Genomic DNA, 25,983 nt, shown 5'->3' with positions numbered 1-25,983 from the left:
AGTCTTTTTGGGAAAGATGCAACAAGTCTTTCACACCTGGATTTGGGGATCCTCTGCCATTCCTCCTTGCAGATCCTCTCCAGTTCTGTCAGGTTGGATGGTAAACGTTGGTGGACAGCCATTTTTAGGTCTCTCCAGAGATGCTCAATTGGGTTTAAGTCAGGGCTCTGGCTGGGCCATTCAAGAACAGTCACGGAGTTGTTGTGAAGCCACTCCTTCGTTATTTTAGCTGTGTGCTTAGGGTCATTGACTTGTTGGAAGGTAAACCTTCGGCCCAGTCTGAGGTCCAGAGCACACTGGAGAAGGTTTTTGTCCAGGATATCCCTGTACTTGGCCGCATTCATCTTTCCCTCGATTGCAACCAGTCGTCCTGTCCCTGCAGCTGAAAAACACCTCCACAGCATGATGCTGCCACCACCATGCTTCACTGTTGGGACTGTATTGGACAGGTGATTAGCAGTGCCTGGTTTTCTCCAAACATACCGCTTAGAATTAAGGTCAAAAAGTTCTATTTTGGTCTCATCAGACCAGAGAATCTTATTTCTCACCATCTTGGAGTCCTTCAGGTGTTTTTTAGCAAACTCCATGCGGGCTTTCATGTGTCTTACACTGAGGAGAGGCTTCCGTCGGGCCACTCTGCCATAAAGCCCCGACTGGTGGAGGGCTGCAGTGATGGTTGACTTTCTACAACTTTCTCCCATCTCCTGACTGCATCTCTGGAGCTCAGCCACAGTGATCTTTGGGTTCTTCTTTACCTCTCTCACCAAGGCTCTTCTCCCCCGATAGCTCAGTTTGGCCAGACGGCCAGCTCTAGGAAGGGTTCTGTTCATCCCAAACATCTTCCATTTGAGGATTATGGAGGCCACTGTGTTCTTAGGAACCTTAAATGCAGCAGAAATCTTTTTGTAACCTTGGCCAGATCTGTGCCTTGCCACAATTCTGTCTCTGAGCTCTTCAGGCAGTTCCTTTGACCTCATGATTCTCATTTGCTCTGACATGCATTGTGATCTGGAAGGTCTTATATAGACAGGTGTGTGGCTTTCCTAATCAAGTCCAATCAGTATAATCAAACACAGCTGGACTCAAATGAAGGTATAGAACCATCTCAAGGATGATCAGAAGAAATGGAAAGCACCTGAGTTAAATATATGAGTGTCACAGCAAAGGGTCTGAATATTTAGGACCATGTGATATTTCAGTTTTTCTTTTTTAATAAATCTGCAACAATGTCAACAATTCTGTGTTTTTCTGTCAGTATGGGGTGCTATGTGTACATTCATGAGGAAGAAGAATGAACTTAAATGATTTTAGCAAATGGCTGCAATATAACAAAGAGTGAAAAATTTAAGGGGGTCTGAATACTTTCCGTACCAACTGTACATACACTCACACACATACAGTACATGCATCCACACACATATATATGTATACACATACAATACATACACAAACACACAGAGAAACACTGTACATACATACACACACTGATAGTACACACATATAGCCTTTTTAAAAAAAATGCAGATCTACTGACCTGCCTGATGCAGACACCTCCTCGCTTGGCTGACTTTCACTTTCATGCCGGGAGGACACCGAGCAGGCCAGCAAGCTGGAAGAAGCCTCCCCGTTCAGGGCTCTGTTCATCGTCAGCTCTGCACATTACTGACAACTCTACGGACAGTTTAGAAACTCTTCACACTTTTTTTCTTTCACACGGGTACACATGCCTCCCTGGCTACTCCGACAAGAGTGGGAAGTATCACATCCCAGCAAGCTGTGCGGACATCAGAACGGCCCTTAGCAACCGATGATGATGTCATCGGTTGGCAGGACGCAATCTGGCGGCTCACATAGCTTTCCCAGTGTATGCAGCAGCTACATGCATGTTTGACACAGCGGACATGCAGCGCTGTTATCAAAAAAGGTTTAACTGGTGGCAAAAATAATCTTTTACCAAATGCCTGCTTGATTGAGGATGTTTTTGGCCACTTTGCTGCGGCACCCCTGGGAACTCTTCACGGCACACTAGTGTGCCGGGGCACCCTGGTTGAGAAACGCTTTTGTAATCATTCCAAATTCAAAGCTAAAGTAAAATAAAATTGGCTGCACATTCACATTATTGGATAATAGCTATGTATAGAGCTTGTGCATTTTGTTTTGCCAGATAGAAAAATATTATAAAGAGCCTAATTATTTGCCTTAATCTAGACCAGCCATAGTGTCATATGTGGTGTACAATCCTGGGACTGCTTAAAATATAACTTTATTCCCTCAAGCTTGTCTCCACAGAGGCATGACTTGGAGCTTACACAGTGCTGAAGATTTTCTCCCTGTGCCCATATGACATTGCTGGTGTCATGGACTGGGAACCGGCTCCTACTTGGGCCTTATTGACTGAGCAGAACTTGGTTGTAGCAGTAGAGCAGATGGTGGCAAAAGCCACAAAGTAGACACAGAGAGCCCTGCATGTTTTCTTTTAAGAGGGACTTTGTGATTGTCTAGTAAGAGCGCCAAGAGCAAGAGTCTCTGTCCCTGCTCCTGTCCTGCTAGAACACTGCCCCTGCTCCTGTCCTGCTAGAACACTGCCCCTGCTCCTGTCCTGCTAGAACACTGCCCCTGCTCCTGTCCTGCTAGAACACTGCCCCTGCTCCTGTCCTGCTAGAACACTGCCCCTCCTCTGCGACCAAACCCTTCGCCATATTGTGCCCTACTACTTGCCGTAGGCCTCCACGTGACATTCCCAGCAATTGACCTTTATATCCCTAGGAAGGAAAATCCACACCTATGAATAGAATCTCTGAACTTTACTGAAGGTACTTAGGGAATGGCATAACAGTCACATCATATCAATAGCTACATTCATAATACATGGTCAATCACATTTAGTAGATGGTCCACATCAGTCACTTGTGAAAGTATATGTAGCACTTTAAGCAGCCATCCCTTTCTAACAGTCTCTCCTTCTACCTGGGGTCATAAGTACTCACTGGAATGAGATCTCTACAGTCACCTCCTCCATAGGTACACCTCTACCTGGACCCTCCAGGGGAATAGCCTGCCTCAGGGAACTCTTGGCCTGGCCTAAAAGGCCTTTTGCAATATGCCCAACCCCCATCTGCAGAAAGTCTTCAGCTGGCTGTCCTGGGGTGCTGTTCTTCTCTTCTCTGGCCTATTGTACAGGGCCTCCAAGTGTTGGTTACATCTGTGCTGGTGGGGGGTGCTTGACTCCCATGCCCCAAGTATACTACGGCTCCTCCCAACCCAGCTTATAACTGGGCACTGAATCACCCATGACATCACTGTAGGAGGGCTATACCTAAAAGGGGCCTGATGACACTGTTTGCTGTAACCAGACACTATTCAGGCACACAGCCACCTGGTGGCAGACTTACTATTGCCTACATGCTTGTTAGTGATGGTAAGAGGTCAGAGAATGACCAAGGCGCAATATAAAATACTGCCTGGTCTTCTCCAGAGTACCTAGAGGTGGAGATGTTACACTGCAGGTGATACCCAGGTTGCAGTCCCCTGGCTCACCCAAGCAAGCAGTTAATGGTAAGTGAGGGTAGGTGTGCTGGAGAGAGGCATTAGAAGTGCTGGGGTGCAGCAATCACTGGTCAGTGGGTAACAAATTCTAAAGCCTAGGACACACAGGCCGAATGCTGGGTTGAACAAATGAATAAAAAACTGATAGTGTGTACTAGGCTTAAAGCTGGCCATGGATAAGTCAGTTTTTTTTTTCAACCAGCGGGCTGAATGAAAATAACTGACCTGATTCCCACCATCCACACAACCTCCCGCTGTGTCATTGTAGTACAGCGGACAGGCTTCCCCACCCACTCAGAATACACTGATCAGTGCTGAAAGCTATATCGCTGATCGAGAAGAAATTTTCCAGCAGGGCACCTTTACAGAAGTTTATCGCTAGATTGACTTCTGTACACCCACAATGTCCACGCATAGATAGAAATTTGGCTGATCCCTGCTGAACAAGCCAAATTTCAATCCATCTATGGGCAGCTTAAAGCATAACTCCACTTTCGTTAGAAAAAAAACATTCCCCTCTGGGTGATCTATATATATGTATATTGCAGGGATTTTAACAAACTTTGTTGCAGATTCCTACGTTTTGTTATTGTGAAGAAATCACAGTTTGTTCCTCTGTGTCTCTACTGATTGAATCAAATGGGAGTAGTTTAATAATTATCAACCAGCTGCTGCAGCTGCACATTAATGAGGTAATTTGCTGGGTCTGCATCCCTTTTAGATGTGATTTTCATTTGGGACTATCTCACCAAAATTTTTTGTTGCAGGGGATGCCAAAAATCTGACTTCAGAAAATCAGATCAGATCTTAGTGTAGACTTCTAGGAATATCAGCGAGTCAATCACACAAGCAAGAAATTATGTTTTCTGCGGGACGCTCTGTACACATTCTGTCTACAGAACACCTCCAGGTTTTCATATTGCATTTCATTTCACAGAAAATTACAGTGGCTTCACATTGAAAAGGAAAGTCATTTTTAATAACATTCAATTACAATATGACTTTTGTTGCAATTGCATATGCCTATATTATTATTATTATTTATTTAGTTTTTTTCATGAAAGTGGAGCTACCCTTTAAGCAGGGAGGACAGTGCAAACACACAGAAGACTATAAATGGATGGAGCTGCACAGAATCACAGGGGGTCATTGTAAGCAGGTTGCAGATGAGGCTGCATGGGGTTAATGAAGCAGGATTTGGACTGGGAGTGTGCGGGTGTAGCAAGAAGTGTCTGGTTGAAGCATTCAGAGATTCACACAGGTCCTACAGAGCCAGTACTAGCAGGCAGGGCTGTGGAGTCGGTAGATAAATGTTCCGACTCCGACTCCTCAGTTTTTTGTACTTCCGACTCCGACTCCTGTATTAATATGTATTAATCTTTCAACACTGACTTGGGTGGGTGGCATTGCAGTAACTGTTCTAGCCACATCACTAACGATCTCTGGATAAACAAGGATGGCTTCTTCAACAGTAAGTTTTGATGAGCGATCATACTTTTCAACTTCTTTTAGTGCTTTATAAAACTCCTGTTGGAATTTTTTTTATTTGGACATTTACTGGTTCTGTAACGCTTATGCAACATCGCTTTATTTTAGCAACTTCCATTTTGTCTAAGAAGGAATCAAAGTCTAATTCTTCGTTTGAAGAAGATGATCCTGAGTTACCACTATTGCTTAAAAGAACTTCATCCTGTGGAGGTATTTCAGGTCGTAATCCCTTCATGCGAGCTGCTACATCATAGAGGGCCTTTTTCCCAGTAGCAGTCTGTTCACTGTTCAACAAAAGTCGGCTCATTGGGTCGACATAAATAGCCACTAACAAGATTTCATTTTCCAGCAAAAGACTCTCTTTTTTCATCATTGAAGATGCAATGCCCTCAGCTATTAACCCTTCATTTTTGTTCAGGCGATATAACAGGCTCTTCCATTCCAAGAGGAATTTACCCAGGGTTAGATCGTCACATTGCAACCTCTTGGCGACAGTGAAGGGGTGAGAAAGAAGGTTCTCCAGCTCTTTTGTTTGTGTCCACTGGCTTTCAGTTACTGCAAGATTTTCATTGTCCATTTCTTCTATGAAGTCTTTAAGTTCAAGCAAACGCTTCACCATTAAATAAGTGCTTCCCCAGCGAGTTGTTTGATCCAAAATGGCTCCTTTTCCTGCACGTCTTTTCAAAATTGCATCTGTTTTTCGGGGCCCTGGCTGCAACAGTTACTTGCCGTAATTTGCCAATTAGTGTAGCTGCATGGCGATCTTTTAATCCATCTCTTATGGCAAGTTGCAGTGTATGAACAGCACATTGCATATGATGAATAGTAGCAAGCTTCAATGCTTCTTCAACAAAGTTGGCTGCTCAGTGTTCAAACAATGTCAGCATTCTCTTCAGTTTCTAAACTTTCTCCAATACTTGCAGAGCTGTCTTCCTCTAACTCTAATATCTGTTTGTTACCTTCTTCATCTGCGTTCATCTTCTCAATTGTGCTCAACATGTTAGAAGCGTTATCTGCCACAACACATAAAATCTGTTCCTTTGTAATTTCAAAATCTTCTAGAACACCCTCCACTAGCTTCTGAAGGTAATCACTGGTGTGATGTGCCTGAGTGTCTTTTATTTCGAGGGTCCGTGTTATTGTTTTGTTATTTTCATCCACAAATCTAACATTAATAGCAAAATAATTGACTCTGTGATGTGTGCATGCATCCATTTTAAGGAAGACAAAACATCCTTTCAGAACTTTCTGTAGTTCTTCCTTTTTACATTTGGCCTCCTCAATTATAGGTTTCCTTATACCAAGTCATTAACTATAACTTTTTGTGAATTGGGACATTTAAACTTTCCTTTTTTTAAATTCCAATCTAAATTTAGTAGGAGTCTGTGCATTGTTTGCCGACTCCGACTCCAGGTACCCAAAATTTCCTCCGACTCCTCGACTCTGACTCCACAGCCCTGCTAGCAGGAAGCAGAAAACACATTGGAAGCACACAGGAAAAGAATGAGTCTCTTGCAGTGTCGGGGCACTGGATACACAAGGCCATAGGTACCACAGTAGGAACACAGAGGAGAAACACAGGCAGTGAGTGCACAGGTGCTGATAAAGAAAGGTTGGCTGCAAATCACAGGGAATGATTCTTGTTCAGGTCAGCAGCAACTGAAGCGCAGAGGGAGATACAGTGGCGAAGAAAGACGGGGTACTAACATGAGAACACGTTTGAACACTGAGCAGCCAGCACGCTTGCCTTTTAAAGCGGTTGTAAACCGTTGGACGATTGTTTTTTTTTTTTTCGTACCCTGCAAGGTAATGTCATAATGTGCTAGTATGCATCACATACTAGCACATTATGTTAAACTTACCTTTAAAATGAAGCCCTTCCAGCGCCCTTATGTCAGAGCTGCAGGTTCTCCTATCTTTACCTGTCTTGCATCCGGGTTCCTGGACTCCGGCTCTGTGACTGGCCGAAGATGCGATGACGTCACTCCCACGCATGAACACAGGGCTGTGAAGGAATGGTTCGGGTGGCCGTTCCTTCAGAGCACATGCACCAGTGATGTCACTGGCTGCATGTACAGTAAATTTTTCCTAAACGGTGCACGTTTATGAGACATTTACACTACCAATAGGTAAGCCTTTTTATAGGCTTACCTATAGGTAAAAGTCAGAGATGGAAGTTTACTTCCACTTTAAGTTATTGCCCCCTCTGTATTTGGCTGCAGCACTGAAGGAAGCAGGCAGCCAGTGATTGCACACAGACTTGGTGTGGATTGTGGAATTGGTGAGTGTAACAGCTAGGTGTCCAAACAGCCAGTCACTGAGCACCATTTCTGTCACATGGGAGGAAGCAGGCAGCCAGTGATTGCACACAGACGGGTGTGGATTGTGGGATTGGTGAGTGTAACAGCTAGGTGTCCAAACAGCCAGTCACTGAGCACCATTTCTGTCACATGGGAGGAAGCAGGCAGCCAGTGATTGCACACAGACGGGTGTGGATTGTGGGATTGGTGAGTGTAACAGCTAGGTGTCCAAACAGCCAGTCACTGAGCACCATTTCTGTCACATGGGAGGAAGCAGGAAGTCAGCGATTTGCTCACAGACGGGTGTGGATTGTGGGATTGGTGAGTGTAACAGCTGGTTGTCCAAACAGCCAGTCACTGAGCACCATTTCTGTCACATGGGAGGAAGCAGGAAGTCAGCGATTTGCTCACAGACTGGTGTGGATTGTGGGATTGGTGAGTGTAACAGCTGGTTGTCCAAACAGCCAGTCACTGAGCACCATTTCTGTCACATGGGAGGAAGGGGAAGAGACACATGCACCCCCATATAAGAATGCATTGATCTCCACTCTCATTGGCCAATCACAGCAGCAAGGGAAGCTGAGAATGTGTTGCTGCTAGGACCGCATTTGAAATAATCCCGTTGCTTTGCATTAAATGACCAGTTTCAGACGTTGGCAATCGTAGATATGATGTAGACAATATGGCACATTATTTCTCCAGAATTCTTAATAGAAATATTGACAAATACCGTTTCCATGCAGCAAATGTGTGGGCCAGTCCAGCTGGCTGCATTTTCACAGTATTTCTAGAATCTATCAAAGCTTCGGCTGAGTTCATTTAATCATTTACATCTTATTTCCGTCGATGTGTGGAAAAACTGATGTTCTTTCTTCTGTCATCTGAAACCTTGCTCTTTATGCTGTAATCTACAGTAGTTTCAATATTCACTTAGTAATCTTTTCTTATTTAGGCAGTGATGTCATGTTTTGGAACAAACCCACCTTTCGGAGATGTTTTTGTTCTTGGTCATGTGATATTAATAGCATTGTGTGAATTATCCAGTTACATAAGAGGGAAAAATATATTTTCAGTTCGTACAAAATCCACATGGGGAATTTTTTAGCTTAATTCAATAAAATGATTTTTATTTTTAATTAAAGAAAATTATGTTACAATAGAAGATGTTATTTTTAACTCCTTGGGTTGTGCCTCACCAAGCTGGCTGCTTTAACTCAAGTGTTACTAAACCCAGGACCCTGCATTCACTATATCTGGTCTCCCACAGTACACAGAACATGGAAATACAATAGTTTTAGTAAAAAATAAACTGCTAAATACCTTTTCTCATCAGCAGTTTATATAGCAGTCTTGTGACTTCTATCAGTTCCTGGTAAAGCTTGTAGGAGGAGTTTTCATACTGCACTGAGCTGTCCTATTAGGATGCTTGACCTCTGACTCTCTGTCTAGACAGTGCTGATTGGCCCTGTGCTGATCACATGCACTCTCCCAAAAAAAAAAAAAAAAGCTCTACCAATACACACTAAACTGAGCATGTGCATCCTGACTCCAGTAACTCTGTCTTATCCAGACATGTTTTGGGGACAATGCAAAAAGAGGATGATCTGAGCATACAGGATCAAACAGCCTTGTTACACATTGCAGAGGATTAAGCCCTTATGTTCCACAGGTGAGTATAACAAGCATGCTTTTCTGCATGATTTTAATTTTGTGGGTTTAGTAACACTTAGAAAAGTTGCACTTACTATGCACTGCGTTCTAATGTGCATTTTAGGCCCGAAAATTACTTAAAACACTCAAACAGTATATATTTTCCTGAAGCAAAGAACCATTAGAATAAATTGATGGCTGCTGTAAATATTTACAGTGATGGGAAAAAGTATGTAAACCCCATAGAATTCACAGTTTATTTATTTATTTTTTTTGCATAAATGTGATCTGATCCTAATCTAAGTCACAATGATAGACAAACACAATAAGCTTAAAGTGATTGTAAATGTAGGAAAACAATAACAAATAGGTTTATACTTACCTCCTCTGTGCAATGGAATTGCTCCTCCTCTTCTCGGGTCCTCCGCCGTTGGTTCTGGCTCCTTTCTTCGGTGAGTGCCTCCATAGGAAGTCCCTTTCTATGGGGGCACTCATACAGGCTCACTCCTTAGCCTTGCTGTCTGCGTCTTTAGACACAGGCAGTGTGAATTGGCCCTGCCCTTACCACTAGCTTTGATTGACAGCAGTGAGAGCCGCTGCAAACGAGCACAGCGTTGGACCAAATGACGGCTCAGGTAAGTATAAGGGGGGGGGGGGATACTTCTGCCTAAACATTTTTTTAACTTCATGCAAGGAATGCATTAAGGTAGGAAATACTTAGGCTTTATATCCACTTTAAACTAATAACACACAAACTGTTCTAATTTTTCTGTGTCTTTATTGAACACACCCATTAAACATTCACAGTGCTGGAGGAAAAAGCAAGTGAACCCTTGGCATTAATAGCTGGCCTAACCTAATCTGGTCTAATAACTTTAAGCAAGCCCTTGCAGTAGCTCTGGATCAGACCTGCACAACGCTCAGGAGGAATTTTTGACCACTCCTTTTTACAAAACTGTTTCAATTTAGGCTCCGTTCACATGTAGGCGTTTTGGGGCGTTTTTGGGGAGTTTTTCTGCTCTAGGATCAGCTCTCAAAACGCCCAACAAGACAAATCCTATTCATTTCAATGGCCCCTGTTCACATCTGAGCGTTTTGACGCTGTGAGCAAAACGCCCAACGATCAAAAAAGTACATGAGCTTCTTTTTGGGCAGATTAAAGGCGTTTTCCATTGGTCTCTATTCAATCTAAAAACGCCTGCACAAAAAACGCCTGTAAATCGCGGTAAAAACCGCAACGCTCAGGTGTGAATGTAGCCTAAGACACATTTATAGGATGTTTGGTGTGAGCGACTCTCTTCAGGGCACACCATTGCATCTCTATGGGGGTAATGTCTGGGCTTTGACTGGGCCACTCCATAAGGTGCATTTTCTTTTCCGGAAGTCAGTCTGTGGTAGATTTACTTTAATGCTTAGGGTCATTGTCCTGCTGCATCACTCAACTTCTACTAAACTTGAGCTGGCGGACAGCCACCCTGATGATATCCTGTAGGATATTTTAGTAAACTTAGAAATTCATTTTCCCCTTAATGATGGCAAGTAGTCCAGGCTCTGATGCAGTGAAGAAAGCCCAAATCATGATGTTCCCTTCACCATACTTCACTGCTGGGATTATTGATGTTGGTAAGCTGTGCCCTTTTTGCACCATACATAGTGCTGAGAATTCTTCTCGAACAATTCAACTTTTATTTCATCAGTCCACAAGACATTTTCCCAGTAGTGTTTCGGTTAGCCAGGGTGCTCTTTGGCAAACTTCAGGTGTGCAGCAAAGTTATTTTTGGGGAGCTGGGGCTTCCTCCATGGTATTCTGCCCGACCCCACCCCCTTTCTCTCCTCAGTGGCTCACTGAATTTGATTGACAGCAGCAGGAGCCAATGTTGCCCTGCTGCTGTCTTAGCCAATGAAGCAGGGAGACTGACAGCCGAGTCTTAGCTGGATCGAGATGGGGTTTAGGTAAGTATTAGGGGGGCTGCTGCACACAGAAGGTATTTTTATCTTAAAATCAGAAAAATCAGAAATGTTATTTTATTTATATATATATATATATATATATATATATATATATATATATATATATGTATATATGCTAAAAGTAACTAGTACCTCATTCATATCAGATATCTACAAAAAAAGAGAATTAAAAAAGTTTTGGACTGTACTGGTACCAGAAAGGACAGTGAAACCATATTTTATATTAAAAATAATATTTTATTACAGAAAAAAATGTTTAATTAAAAAGGATTCTACATATAATCATACAAATCGGTGCTTGTGGATGAGGCTGTGATGGCTCCTGGTATTCAAAAGAAACTTTATACTGTGGGCTGACGGTGCACATGAAGAAATATATATGCAGGGGAAGCTTCATGCCCTGGATGTTTGATGGCTACTAGTTTGATCAATACCCTCACTATGGAATGCTAAGTTGTGACCATATCTGTCATATATTTCCTAAGGGTCCTTTCACACAAACGATCCAATCAGATCTGTCAGTTTTTTCGGCGGACCTGTTCGGATCCTCCATGCATCCCTATGGGGCAGGGGATGTCAGCAGAGACATCTCCGCTGATACCCGCTGCTATCCGATCTGATCCTGTCCGTGAAATCCGGACAGATGGAAACCCTATTTTCCATCCATCCAGAGGATCAGATCTGATGGGATCGGATGAGAACAGACAGGCGGTCCGTTCTTATCCGATTCCCCCATAGAGGACAGCGGGGATCTGACAGCTCCATCTCCGCACACAGAGTGGAGACGGAGCTGCCATCCGCCTGCTCATCCCCACTGAGCAGAACGGAGTCCGCCGGCAGATGCGGACAGTGTAAAAGGACCCTAAGGAGATCCTACTAAGTTTGGCATAATAGCATCTTTTGGCACTACAATTTTAAATCTTGTTGTCACACCTCACATGTTATCCCTGTGTTACATGGTATACCCTTGATTGCCTAATGATCAATGATTTTTCTTTGCAAAATATAATGTTTGAGGTCCTGAGGAAGCAATGATTGAGAAACGTGTCTTCACACGTTAGCAAAGGAATATTGAAGAAAATTCCTATTAATGATCTGCACCTCATCTATCACAGTGTAGCACCCTACGGGTAGGTGCTAGGTAAATATATAGTGGGCCTTATCTGCCTAACAGCAGGGCTGTGATCTGTTTAGATAGGGTGTCAGGGCTTCCAGATGTGCCTGCTGAGGGGAGAAGTATCCCCACTGGCTCCTGTGAGAGGCTTCTCATTGGGCAGTGTGGGAAGCCCAATCAGGGGACACATCCCAGCTTGTAACTACCCTAGAAGGCAGATTATGCTACAAAGGATTCTGGGAGTGGGTATAAGTTTCGGGGTAAGTGCGTGGCACGGTGTCTTTGGCGGGAGCAGAGTTCCAGGAAGGAGAGTGCGGCTGTCTCTCCTCCTGTCTGAGGAAGGTGGATGTCTCAGGGTGTCTCCTGAGTGTGCAGGGAGGGCTGAGTTGAGCTGAGGGGATCCGGTGTGCCGTGAGCCTGCGGAGAGAGAGAGAGGGGTCCAGTCCCAGGAAAGCCTACACAGGTCGTGAGTACTGAGGATTGCCCCTGGGGGTCTGCTTGAAGTTAGAGGGGACCACTCCGGAAGAGGTTCTGGGATCCGGTGTCAGCTAGCTGCAAAGGGGGTACCTAGGTTGAGGACCCTGAAGCTACAAAGGGGGTACATAGTCAGTGGACCCCGAAGAGTTAAAGTCAAAGGGGGGCACCTGCAGCTGGGCCCTGAATTGTATAGAGTGCGTCAGTTGCATGTACAGCTATACAAAGTTCTACTTCATACTACCTCAAGCTGGCCAAAGCGGGGGACAGTATTCAGTGATTTATACAGCACCACAGTGTCAGGAGTTCTATAGTTCTCAGTCCTGAGTCTTCTGGTTTAAAAGTCGTGGATTCAGCACTTCTGTGTTCTACAAAGTATTCTCAGCGTTAGTGGGCGCTGGCTGGCGGCAAGGAAGCTCCAACGGGCATTTTCAGGAGTAAAGTCCCATGTGTAATTAGTTTAAGCCTCAAGGAGTATCCCACCCATTCCCTTCTCCCATCCCCTTTAAATCAAATAAAAACCACAAACAAAGATGCCGGAGTTGTCGCTGCTTCAGTTCTCATATCCAGGGTCAGATGGGCCGCAGAGACTACCGGTACTAATGGCAGACCCACATCAGGCCACAGGCCTGGAAACCGTGCTACAACTATAAGCACCGATTTGTATGATTATATGTAGAATCCTTTTTAATTAAACAATTTTTTAATTGTAATAAAATTATTATTTTTTAATATAAAATATGGTTTCACTGTCCTTTCTGCTACCAGTACAGTCCAAAACTTTTTTTAGTTTTTTCTTTTTTGTAGATTAATGCATAGAATGCATTACGATAAAAAAGCTTCTACCTTTTACAAGCACTTTAAGCATTTTCTTTTTGTCTATTGTTGTTACTTATATGAGGATCAGATCACATTTTGTGATAAATTACTGAGAAAAAATTGTATTTCCAAGGGCTCTACATACCTTTTTCTTGGCACTGTATTTAGTATGATATCTGCACAATCATCAACATATATTTTGAGCATTTATAGTATTTTCAGATTTTATTTTTTCACCTTATTGCTTTTTACAAGGGGGCTGACAAACCTTTATGTGGTTATTTTATACAGGGCTTTTTTTTAGCGGGAACGCGGGGGAACGCAGTTCCGGCACCTCCAGTTGAGGATTTATTGTTGCATGGGGGAACTATTGTTGCTGGGGGGCTATTGTTGTTGGGGGTCTATTGTTGCTGATTGCAGGGGATCTATTTTACTGCTTTTTCTATTGTTGCAGGTGAAGATTTATTATTGCTTGGGGGAACTATTGTTGCTGGGGGGGCTATTGTTGTTGGTGGGTCTATTGTTGCAGTAGAGGATTTATTGGGGGGGGCTATTGTTGTTGGGGGATCTATTGTTGCAGTAGAGGATTTATTGGGGGGGGGGCGATTGTAGCAGGGGAGGAATTATTGTTGCTGGGGGCCTATTGTTGTTGGGGGGGCTATTGTTGCTGATTGCAGGGGAATCAGGGAAAAATTTTACTCATTTTTCTATTGTTGCAGGGGAAGATTTATTGTTTCTGGGGGGGTCTATTGCTGCTGATTGAAGGGAATCTGTTTTTCTAGTTATCTTTAACAAATTCTTTAAAAATGACCTAGAACCACAACATGATACTTCTGTATTCTCTAAAAGGGGCGGTACTGGGAGGTGGGTAGGGGGTGGAACCAAAGGACAGTGCTCGGAGGTGGGTAGGGGGTGGAGACACGGGGTGACTCAGAAGAGGGGAGTACCTGCACCTATTCTCGGAGAAAAAAAGCCCTGATTTTATATAATAGATCCTCTTTATGGATCTATTAGACCTCTGTTGTCTTACCTGCAACACTTGCAATCAAATTAAGTTTGTCTGCAGTTCATCTTTAATATTACCCCTTTTCTTTTTCTGTTTTTTTTTTTTTTTTTTGCATATGCGCTATACTCATGTTTGCATTAGTACTGTCATATACCCAGAGTACAGTTGCACACAGCAAATTATGTCAAATTTGCTGCTCGGGCAGGAGGTAAAAGCACAAAATTTGGGTTGAACGGCTCAGGCGCCCGTGTGCAAGAGGCCTTAGCGTGGAATGTTGTCCTCCACAGACGATGTACTTTATCATTGGCTCTTAGATTAAAATTAAAATTTTCTGTTTCTGTAATACCCAGCACTTTGTTTCCCACTGTTTTTTATGTGTGTGATTCTCAGTCTGTCACCGGGACAAATGTGTGCTCATATTTAGGTCGATTCATTCTGGAGACCTATTGCAGTTAAAGAAGACTTGGCAGAACGAAGTAAAATAGCAATATCCTAATCCAGAATTTCCAGGATTCCTAAAAATGACAAAACTGGATAATAAAGTCTTCATTCTGTAAGAAAATGAGAACCATAGCATATTTGAAACTAAACTGAAATGCTATAAAACTGAGCTTTTAATCTATTTTTGTATTCTGACTGCACTAGACAGTGATCTACGGCAACAGAAAAAGCTTTTCTCCACCAAGTTTTGTTAGAAAATAAATTCAACGCAGTCTTTAAAAGTAAGCATTTGTAAGCACCTGCACAATAATAATGTCAGCGTCCCTTTAAATTATAAAGGGCTTCTTTGACACTTTACAGCTGTGACTTACTCCCGTGTTTCCAGACATTCTGCTGATCAAAAAGTTATGAGAATGAACAAAATGCAGACTGGTGGAGACCTAAAATGAAGAGTTTATTAAAATGTATATATAAAAACTTTTTTTATTCTTAGTTTGGTCTAAAGTGTGAAGGGTTAGAACCGTTGTCAGGTTTTTATTGCTGTCTAATTCCCTGCTGGGGATTCACTCTTTCTGTTTGTTCTGATGATTATTGTCACCCAGAGTAAAACAAAGAGAAATTCAGATTTTTTTAAATGAAATAATATGGTGGGGAAATCTTTCAGTGCATAAATTTGTTTAGGTGACAACTGTCTGAGGGCCCGGTTCCCATACCGCGTTCAAAACAGACTGAGTGTGCGATCTGCTGCGTTTATCAGTGTATTAATAATGACATGGCAAAGGCAGATTGCAAATACAGTGCATTAGCCTGTACTGGATCGTTTTTTAAAATTAGTGCATACACTTTTTTTGGTGCGATCCAGTGCGATTTTTTTTAACTGAATCGCACATGAATGCGGACCACGTTCCTGTGTTATTCAGGTTCAAACCAGCCCTAAGGGAGGATTACCATTGGACTATTGCATATTGTTTTCAGGTGGTTTTTTTTGGGCTTTTTTCATGCGTTTTTTGCAGGTGTTTGGAGGCAGGCATTGACAACTAACAAAAACACCTGTAATCTGCCAAAAAAAGAAGCTTGTGTTCTTTTTTTGAGCTTCGGGTGTTTTGCTTCAGCCGACAAAGCGCTCATATGTGAACATGGGCCTTTGAAATGAATTGGATTTTGCTTGTTGGGCATTTTGAGACTTTAGAGATGAGACGAGCTGAAAAACACTCAGGTGTGAACAGGGCCTTAAAGCGGAGTTCCAGCCACAAAAAAAAAATTTCAACATACATACCCCCGGGACAGTCAGGGCTATTACATTCCACAATGGCTAGCCTCTGATCTGTCCCGGTTCGCACTTACCTTTTAGAAGAAATACTTACTTTTAAAATTTCTTCTCCAGCGCTGCCATCTCAGGTGTGGGCAGCTTGAAGCCAGCGCGATCCTCTTCTGCGTCCTCTTCCATCCTCTTCGGTCCCACGATGCACTGCGCCGGCCCCGCCGCCACTTCCGGGTCTGCAGCGTCATCCCTGCACAGCTTCTGGGGATGCCCAGAAGCTGTTTAGCAAGGTATGACGCGCCTGCACCGGAACTGACGTCGGGGCCGGTGCAAGCGCATTGATTCCTGGGAACGATGACGTTCAGCTCCCAGGAATCATTGCAAAGTGGCGCCGCGGGCCACGGCCGCAGAGGGAGGAAGTGGAAGAAAGGTGAATATGTTTTTCTGCAATTACAAGGTAAGTAAAAAAAAAAAAACAATCGTAACTACCCGTTTCTTTTTCAGGTGAGCTATAGCAAGCGAATGGCCCAAAATCGACAATGTTTGTGGCCAGAACTCCGCTTTAAAGAGAGAATTGTGAAGGAAAATCTTACCAATGGGACAAAGACAGCAAAAAAAAAAAAAGAAAGAAAAACAAGTGTCTGTAGAGCTAAATGGCTATTAGGGATAACATCTTCAAAAGTATTTAGTTCACAACTGCCACTATGTAGTAATACATGATACTTCCAAAAGAAGTACTGTATTACTAAAGCCTCTAATTTTATTTATTTTTTCAATATAGTCTAATCTAGCACAGGACAAAAAGAAGAAGCTTACATTTAGTCTGTTCACAGCCACATCCTCTGACTTCCTTTGTGCCACTTTCCTGAACTTCTGGGTGGAGAAACAAATACTCATTATCAGTTACTCATCGGGAATACATGTCCCATAAATCTCTGTATCAGTGCATATGCATGCTTCCTCATTCAGAAAATGTACCTGACATGAGGACCCCACAGAGCAGCTCCAGGATCTGGAGGGAGCCCAACCATATTGTCAGGATCCACCTAAATGCTTGATTGTCAGCTTACTCAGCCTCTCAACGCATGACTGAGAACCTGAGCCAGCCCCTCCTGCCCCCTTCCCAGCACCCCAGTAAGCACTGGAGGGGCAAAGCAGAGAGTGGGGACTGACAGTCACTACTCTCTGCTCAGAACTGACTGAGAAGTGAGCCATCAGTGGTTTTGTAATCACTCAGTTCTCTGACTTAGGATCAGCAGGGGACCATGGAGGGAAGTATGAAGATTTATTTTTTAAAAAATCCCAAATTTCTCCTTTTAAGAAGCAAATACATACCAGCCCATAGAGTTCAGTGCTGTCTTCCCCCTAGTCATTTCTTTCCTGGGCTTCTGCTCTCCGGCACCATCTTTAGCATGCACAAGGCAGGGCAGCACTGTGAGACCGATTCTCTCACATGTCCCTGGAGGCTGCAGGCGGGAGGTTAGGCCAACTGGACTCTTTTCTCGCCTAGGCAAATATTGATGAACATGGAACAGGGTACCCATCAAAAAAGGTGCCCATACCCCGCTTACCCCCCCCCCCCCAAAAAAAAACAAAAAAATAGAAATTTGTTAGAAATGGGGGAGGAGAAGGCGGAGTGGTACTTTCATTTGTGAGTGAAAGTCAGCTTTAGCTTGCTGAAATTTCTAGAAAAAGAATCCAGTAAAAGCAAATATTTTCTAAATACACGAGGCATGTATATTCATTCTTGTGCATTGCATATTTCTTCCACATCTGTGCAGTAATCCTATGTAAAACCTCAGCAGCTTCCTGTAATAAAGACTGGTCACTGCTGCTCTCTCTCCTTGTGAAGGGTGACTGGTCTCGTTCCCGCCCCCTCTTGTAGTGGGTGGGGCCTGCTGGTCCAGCCAAGGCTATGTACAGCATAGTGATGATGTCACTGCTACATTGAAAATTTTTTATGAGTTTTTAAAGATATTTTGTGCACACAAAGTAGATTTATATCCTTTGTAACTAATGAGGAATATATTTAAATGAAAGTTTATGTGCCCCGAGTTCAGTGCACTCCACTCAGTCATCCTTCCTAGTAGGAGCTGCACTCAGCCCTAAGGTGAACCTTAATATTATAGGAGATCATACCAACTAGTTTCCAAAACAGGATGCCTGGACTGCCGAAAAGAGTTGTGCACTGACTCACCACTGGCCTTTATTAGCCAGATCGAGTTCTGGACACATAATAGAGAAAGGATGCAAGAATTTGCAGCAGCAAAAGATTCTTGATTAAAAATAGATTGACTTAAAAGCATGCTCCACCCGAGCTCACGGTGCCTAGTATAATTATAGCACAGCGTTACTAGAAACTCCGTCCAATGCGCTTTGTAATACATGACTTCATCGGGCAATGATGACATACTAAACCCCTTTGATTTTTATTTAGGACACCAGCTCCCTGCTACCCATTCTGGGTTCCTTCCATTATGTAGAAAAAAGTTTTTCTACCCAGGGAAAAATGGTTACAGGGTGGCTGTTTAAAAAAAAAAAAAAAAAAAGCTTCAGAAGCAAAACTTGCTTGATTTGCCACTTTCAACTGTCAATCATTGGCCTGCTGCATAGAGTACACATCACATTTATCGGGTACTATTTCACCCATTTCTTTGATTCATGACATATTTCTTTTGCTATGTACACTGCACAGTTGCCATGGACAATGTTGGAGTTACATCCCTATTGGCTGGACAGATGGGAGCATCAGGGGACCCTGAAGAAGCATCAGGGTAGGTAACAGCAGATGGATTGGCGACTGGTCTGAACCTGTCATCGCTGGAGGAAGTACATAATGAGAAGTAGGAGTACCATAATGGAATGTATGAGGTAAACACTTTTACATTATAAAGTGAGCCCACCTACCTCATGGGGAATTTAAACCTATTTAACATGCTTCACAGGTGTCTTTGGTAAGTGTATTTAAATACCATTAATGCACCATAAGTAACGGCATTAAAGTGTATGTATAGATACTTTTTTTCTTTTGCCTAGAGTAGGAAAGGGTCAAAATCTCTAGCAATTTCTTTTATGCTGACTCATCCATCCCATTGGTGGGACTGTCCGTTACTTCCTCTACTGGGGACACAACAGGAAGTGAAGGGAAATTTCTCCAAAGTAGATGGTATTTCCTTCTCAGCAGCAAGTGTCCCTATTGGAAGATTTTCCCAGATTTCTAGTAAAATCTTGGATTTGCCATTATTCTATCTTGGTGCCAGTAGTAACCAAGAGTGTGGCTCTCCAAACTGGGACATAGACTACAAAGGCAAACAAAGAAAAAAAAAAAAGGCATTTTCTCTCCCTATGACAGTGGCTACCAGGACAAGTAGGTGGTGTCACAATGCCCTAATACATTCCCACTGCACATTGGGCAAAGCATATCTAACCCATGGGTTTAATGCAGGTTAGCTACGCTTTCCTATAGACTTATATGATGTCCTGTAGTTTTGGTGCAATTTTAGAAAGTGCACCAAAGAAGCAGCTTGCATGAGTTTTGGTGCGTTTTGTGAAACCGCACTAGAACCGCAGGACCTCATAGAAGTCTATGGGAAATTGCAGCTAACTTGCACTAAAACCACGGGTTAACTGCACTTTAACAATTTTAGGAAAAGTGATGTAGGGCAGTGTAAAGCACCTTGAATCTTTTTAGTGGGGGACACAGAATGCAATGAAAATCTACCAGGAATTTGTTTCTTACTAATATTTTTTTAGAAAATATATATTTTGATTATAGAATGCAGCCTTGACACTTTACATCACACTATCTTCTGGTTTCTAAACACAGAGCAGAAGCTGTTTGTTTTCAGACGGTCTCTCTAATTGAAAATCTATGAAGGCCGCGAGGGAAGATGGGTTAACTGAGGATGACAAACTCAGTCAAGTATGTACAGAAGTTAAGGGCAGCCCAAAAAACATTTGAAAAGAAGCTTAAAGTTCCACCCACTGGCTGTTTTTTTTTTTTTTTTTTTTTTTAGCATATTAATTTTGTTTTTTACCTCTAAACACTCTAAGCAATATATAGAGGGCCGATATGCACTTTCCCCAATATATTGGAATCGGCCTCCAAGGTGACCGATATTGCCGAAATTTCGGGGGAAATGCTTGTACCGGAGTGATGCCTGCAGCTAGAGGTATCACCCCGGTACCGGCGTCCATAGCTGACGGTCAGCTGTCTTGTAATGACAACCGATGCGGCTGAGAAGCCGCTCGGCTGTCATTACAAGAAGCGGGAGGGGACATCCCGTCCCCTTCCTCAGCTCGCCCAGGTCTCCCTTTCTTCCGGGAGACTCGGGCAACCAGCCTACAAGGCCGCCAAATTTGGCTCTGATCAGGTCTCCATGCAAAAACCCGGAAGTGATGTCACGAGTGACATCACTTCCAGGTACTGTCTGACGCCAGATTAAAAAAAATGACAGCATTCAAAACAGCCAAACTTGGCGTTTTAAATGCTTTTAAGTTCAGAGGAGGGGTTTGGGGTCTTTTAGACCCCCAGATCCCTCCACAAGAGTACCTGTAAAGTTAAAAACAAATTTAAATGTACAAAAATATCGGCCGATATCGATATGCATTGGCCAAAATATCGGTATCGGCAACGAAAAACCGATATCGGTCGATCACTAGTCACAGCATAAGAGAACAGAGCCACCCAAAGAGCAACAGAAAATACAGACGAGCCCCAAAGTGGTGCAAAGGAGCAGGGTTTCCATTGGAGTCTCGGTTAACCGAAAGAAGTCTAAGCTGGAGAGCGGACAGTCTGCCTCGCTGAACCCACACAACTAACGGGACACACTAAATCTCCAAACAAAGAGAGGAGCCCGGGAGTTAACAGAGCCCCTTCGGCAAGAGCAGACAGCCACACACGGGGGTGTTAACCCCCACTACTACCCCATAACTAAATTCCCCAGTTTACTGGAACCCACTGTTCCACAGAACCTGGGACTATGCTGAAGAGCTGCTTGCACTCGTGAGATGTGGTGAGTGCCTTCCTTCCTCTCCTCTCTTTTTCTCTCTGTGATGGACATATATGTTTATGATAATTAACACACCACTCTTGGGGGGCTTTCTAGAAGGAAACTTATTGACAGACAACGTGTGAACACAGACGTTAGTTCTTGAACGGGTAAGGAGGAGGAGGAGTGTGGCTGTAAGAGAGGGGACAGAAGCAAAAGCATAACAAAAACCAAAAGGGGGGAAGAAAAGAAGAGGAAAACAGCAATGAGGGGTCAACTATCTAAAGGAAGCGTATCTAAAGGAAGCGGGACTGTAAAATCTCCTAAAATAAGTGCTAGCCCAAGGACAATTAAAAAGTATATGTCCCAAGAAGGGAACACAGATAAGATGGCAAATGAAAAATATTTGGGAGCCTGTGGGAAACAGGTGACAGGAAGCAGCAAAATTGTGCACCATAGGTCATCACTGGGAAAAAAGTATTCTCAACCAATCGAAAATCGACTTGAAGGACAAAAGTGATTTGGAAAACAGATATGGAGGAACAGAGTTTAAAAACACAATTGTCTACTAAATGAAAAATGGCAGATATGTTTGCCAAATTCGAACTCTCCCATAAAACAGACATGGCAACATTGCATGGTGACCTGGGTCAGATATTGACGCGAGTGGAAGATGCAGAAAGGAGATTGGACATCCACGCTCAAGCAATAAATTAACTCGAAGAATAAATGAAAAGTCTCCTAAAGGAAGGCTGTCAGTGCTGGCCTTCTTTTTTCAGGAACAATAGCGGTCTGGGGTATATGCCATTTTAATCCCATCAGTTGCCCTTTACATATTACTGACCCCACGGAGCATTTCTTAAATACAAAGAGCTATTCCAGATCACTCTTTGACATACAACAATACAATGTACTGTCTTCAGGCCTGCTCTAAAGGAAAACAGATTACATTTATTGTGTCCTTTATTCTCCTTAACCACACAGCAAAACTACTTTATTTAGCACGGCAATAAAATTTTAACTAAAACATTTATTACATGAAACAGTTTTAGTTATTAATAATGTAAACCAGAATGCCTTCCTACTGGCTTTCAAGAAGCTGGCTGGCATTTTATAAAACTATGAAAAGCCATCTGTTTACGCTTTGCTCTTTTATTCATTGTCTTCTAACAGGATTTTATGGTGGACTCAGCCGAGAGTGAAAGATGTGACACTGTTCTTAATTTAAAGACGAAGGGGTGCAGAGCAGAGCTCATAGAACATCCGGCAGTCCAGCTGCAGGTGGTTAGCCCCAAGGAACCCAACATTCAGGTCACCTTGTCAGAAGCTGTTCATCTTAGACCAGGTGAGTACTGGAGGAAAACATCTTTTTTGTGTATCTGCTGTGCAGAGCAGGAAAAACGCACAATATCTACATATACTGTACATACATGCACATATTTTTATATTTATATAAAACATTTGGAACCCCAAATCTTTGATGGTAGACACAAAGGGGTGTATTAAAAAAAGAAATTGCAAAACTATTTGTTGTGAAGCTGCATGTATACCTATTCTGTGTCACTTGGGGCAAAAACAAATGTTCTCGTCAGTTCGAATGTTGCTCATCATACAGACAGAATGAATCAGAAAAAAACACATTATGGCCACTAGATGGAGCTAATGATCACAGTAAACTATTTTTTTTTCTGTGATCATTAGCTCCACCTAGGGGCTGTAATGCTGTATTTTCCTAATTCATGCTATAGTGTAAGAAGTATAGCAATCAACCTAAATAGAAATAGCCTAAAAACATTGGATGTACATGAGGTTTTACAAGAAGTATAGCTCTATGATTTATTTATAAACAGACCACAAACTGTCTATGGCATCTACCATCAGTCCGTTCTGGCTAACAATACTGTTTTTGTTTAATTTTCTTTTAACATTATTGGGTATTCTTTGCAGAGTAATGCTTCATCACATTTACTAAGCTCTGGGCAGAGTGCAACTTTCCTTGCAAAGTGTGTATTTGCCTTTGGTAAATCAACCCCACTGTGTCTGACTTTTGTAGTGCCTTAAAATGGATGTTTTTTGCCCATGTATGACAAACAGCAGGTTTATTTTAATGCAGAGCTCCACAGATGAATTTACTATCACATTTCTAAAGGTATACTTCCATTTAGCGATTTAGTGCACAACAAAAAAATTAATGTAATTTCGGATTCACTTGTTAAGTTAAAGCGGAGTTCCGCCTCCCCCTCCAAAAATTAAAAGTCAGCAGCTACACATACTGTAGCTGCTGACTTTTAATATTAGGACACTTACCTGTCCTGGAGTCCAGCGATGCCGGCACCGCAGCTGATGTATCCATCAGCTGTTGGATGCTGCAGCCATTGCTGGTAAGGGAACCCGGCGGGTCCCTACTGCGCATGCGCGAAGCGCTGCGCAATCCTATTGGCTCGGCGGCAGAGGAGGGGGCCGAACTTCCGAGGGACAGCACCGCGGTGCCGTATCCTGGAAGTGGGGAAGGGTACCTGTCAAAAACAGGTACTCATTCCCCCTCCCCCCTGAAAGGTGGGTGGAAGGAAACAAAAGAGCGGAAGTTCCACTTTTGGGTGGAACTCCGCTTTAAGCTGGCCATACCTGGATTGAATTTCGAAAGAATTTTCTTGCGAAAATCAGAAATGTTGTGCGTTTTGTGAATCGATGGTGCCTCCATTGATTTTTCGAAATTCAACCAACCGAGCCTTCAATTTCACCTCATATTGCTACAGAAAAGAATTTTCATGGCTGGGAATCTTCCTTTCTTTACGGGAATTTTCTTTTCTAGCACTCATGCGCATTTATTTTTTGATTATATTTCTTGCACGATTTTCCCATCATTGATTAGCAAATCGCTGATTTTAAAAAAATTTCCAACATGCTCGATCACTTGAATTTGATAGCTGCACGAAAATCGCCCATTGCTGCCCGCTAATGGTGCGAAATACGAACTAAAATTCTTAGATTCGATTTTATAAAGAAAATTCTTTCGAAATTCGACCCATATATGGCCAGCCTTAATCATTTTGTTTCCTCATATTTGTTATGCTATAATGATTCGTTTTCAGAATCCTTTTTGTATATTCAGATTCGTTTCATATATTTGGATTCGTTTTGTATATTCGTCGTTCCGAATCGATTTGTATTTTTGAAAGTTATTTCGGGAAGATTCAGATTAATTCGATACGTTATGATTCAGAGATCCACCTCCATCCACAATAAGTAGGAATCATCTTAATTCACGGTTACACTTTACTGTAACGATTTATTGCAATATGTTTTAATTTCTTATTCATTATGTAGTGCATTTTTTTATAATTTATGCTACGCTCGCTAAAAAAAAAAATGAATGGATCCGAATCAATTTGGATCATTCGTTATTTTATTATGTTTTTTTGCATGCTTTTAAACATTAACAAAAGGCCCAAACTATCACATCCTGTCATCTGAATAAAACTGATGAATACGAATAAATTGTTTTTCGTTCTAATCTATTTTGGATTTGTTGCAATTACAAGATACATCCAAATCTCTAAATAACAAAACATTTGTCCCAATTTCGATTTGTAACTAAACAAATCGCACAATGTCTACTTCCAATACTCCTATGTTACTCTGTTCTGTAGCTGGAAGTAAAAGGAAAGTCCTGTGTGAGCTCCAAATTACAGCTCACATGTTCCCCTATACACAAAAGTTCTGGCCACATGGAATTACAGAGTAGTACTGGGATGGCAGTGAGTCAGCTATGCTGTAGGGCCTCAAGTGCCACTATGCTTAATAGGCTGCATATGTTTCTCTTCTGTGTGAACTAATGAAAGTAGATGGCTTGAAGTATTATTTAACCTCTTCCCGCAGGCCGAACGCATGAATATCAGCGGCCTCTCAGCGAGTGGGCCCTAACCCCGAGAACTTGCATATATATGCGGCCTAAATGTAAACATTCCTGTGCTCTCCCAGCACTGTTGCCAGCAAGGATCGGAAAGCTCCCAAAGCATACTTGCGATCGGGAGCTTTTCGATCATGTGACTGCTATGACAGCCAATCACAGTGGTCACATGACCCGAATGTCTGCCTCTCAGAATCTAGAAGCTTTTAAAGGGCTGGAAGGCGACGGCGGGAAGAGGTTAAAATAAGAGTAGGGAATTGGTAAAGGAGTTCTGTGGTCACTGCATACACTCTGATTTTTGTAGCATTAAGGGTCCTTTCACACTATCCGCTGTCTGGCACGGTCCGTTCTCTGCTCAGCAGGGATCGACCTGCCAATCCCAGCTGAGCAGGCAGGTGACAGCTCCCTCTCCGCTTTGTGTGTGGAGACAGAGCAGTCAAATCCCCGCTGTCCTCTATGGGGGAATCGGATGAGAGTCCGTTCTCATCCGATCCCATCTGATCCGATCCGCTGGACGGATTGAAAATAGGGTTTCCATCCGTACAGATTTCACAGACAGGATTGGAATCGGATAGCAGCAGGTGTCAGCGGAGATGTCTCCACTGACATCCGCTGCCCCATAGGGATGCATGGAGGATCTGATCCGGTCCGCCTAAAAAACTGACAGGCGGATCTGATTGGATCGTTTGTGTGAAAGGACCCTAACAAACAATAGTCATGCTAATAAAAGTGATTATAAAGTTTTGTTTATTTTAAATTAAAAAAACAAACATGTTATACTTATCTCCTCTGTGTAGTGGTTTTGCACAGAGCAGCCCGAATCCTCCTCTTCTCGAGTCCCTGGCTGGACCTCCTGGGCCCTCCCTCCTGTTGAGTGCCCCCACAGCAAGCAGCTTGCTATGGGGGCACCCGAGATGAGCCGCAGCTCCGTGTGTCCATTCAGACACAGAGCCGTGGTTCGGCCCTGCCCCCTCTCTCCTCATTGGCTAAGTCAGTTTGACAGCAGGAGGAG

The 25,983-nt window shown here is 42.9% G+C and overlaps 1 protein-coding gene across 1 annotated transcript in view; it reads left to right on the top strand.

The window, feature by feature from the left end:
- The window catches only part of ITGB8 (integrin subunit beta 8), a 198,611-nt gene that overhangs the window by 99,802 nt on the left and 72,826 nt on the right, over positions 1-25,983 (top strand). The window contains exon 3 of the mRNA XM_082258511.1: positions 22,235-22,406. Within this exon, the coding sequence (XP_082114637.1) occupies positions 22,235-22,406 (172 nt within the window). The remainder of the gene's footprint in view (positions 1-22,234; positions 22,407-25,983) is intronic.

The sequence above is a fragment of the Pelophylax lessonae genome (assembly GCF_965119305.1).
Source record: "Pelophylax lessonae genome assembly, chromosome: 5".
NCBI lineage: Eukaryota > Metazoa > Chordata > Amphibia > Anura > Ranidae > Pelophylax > Pelophylax lessonae.
This window is presented reverse-complemented; position numbering and strand designations above follow the sequence as displayed.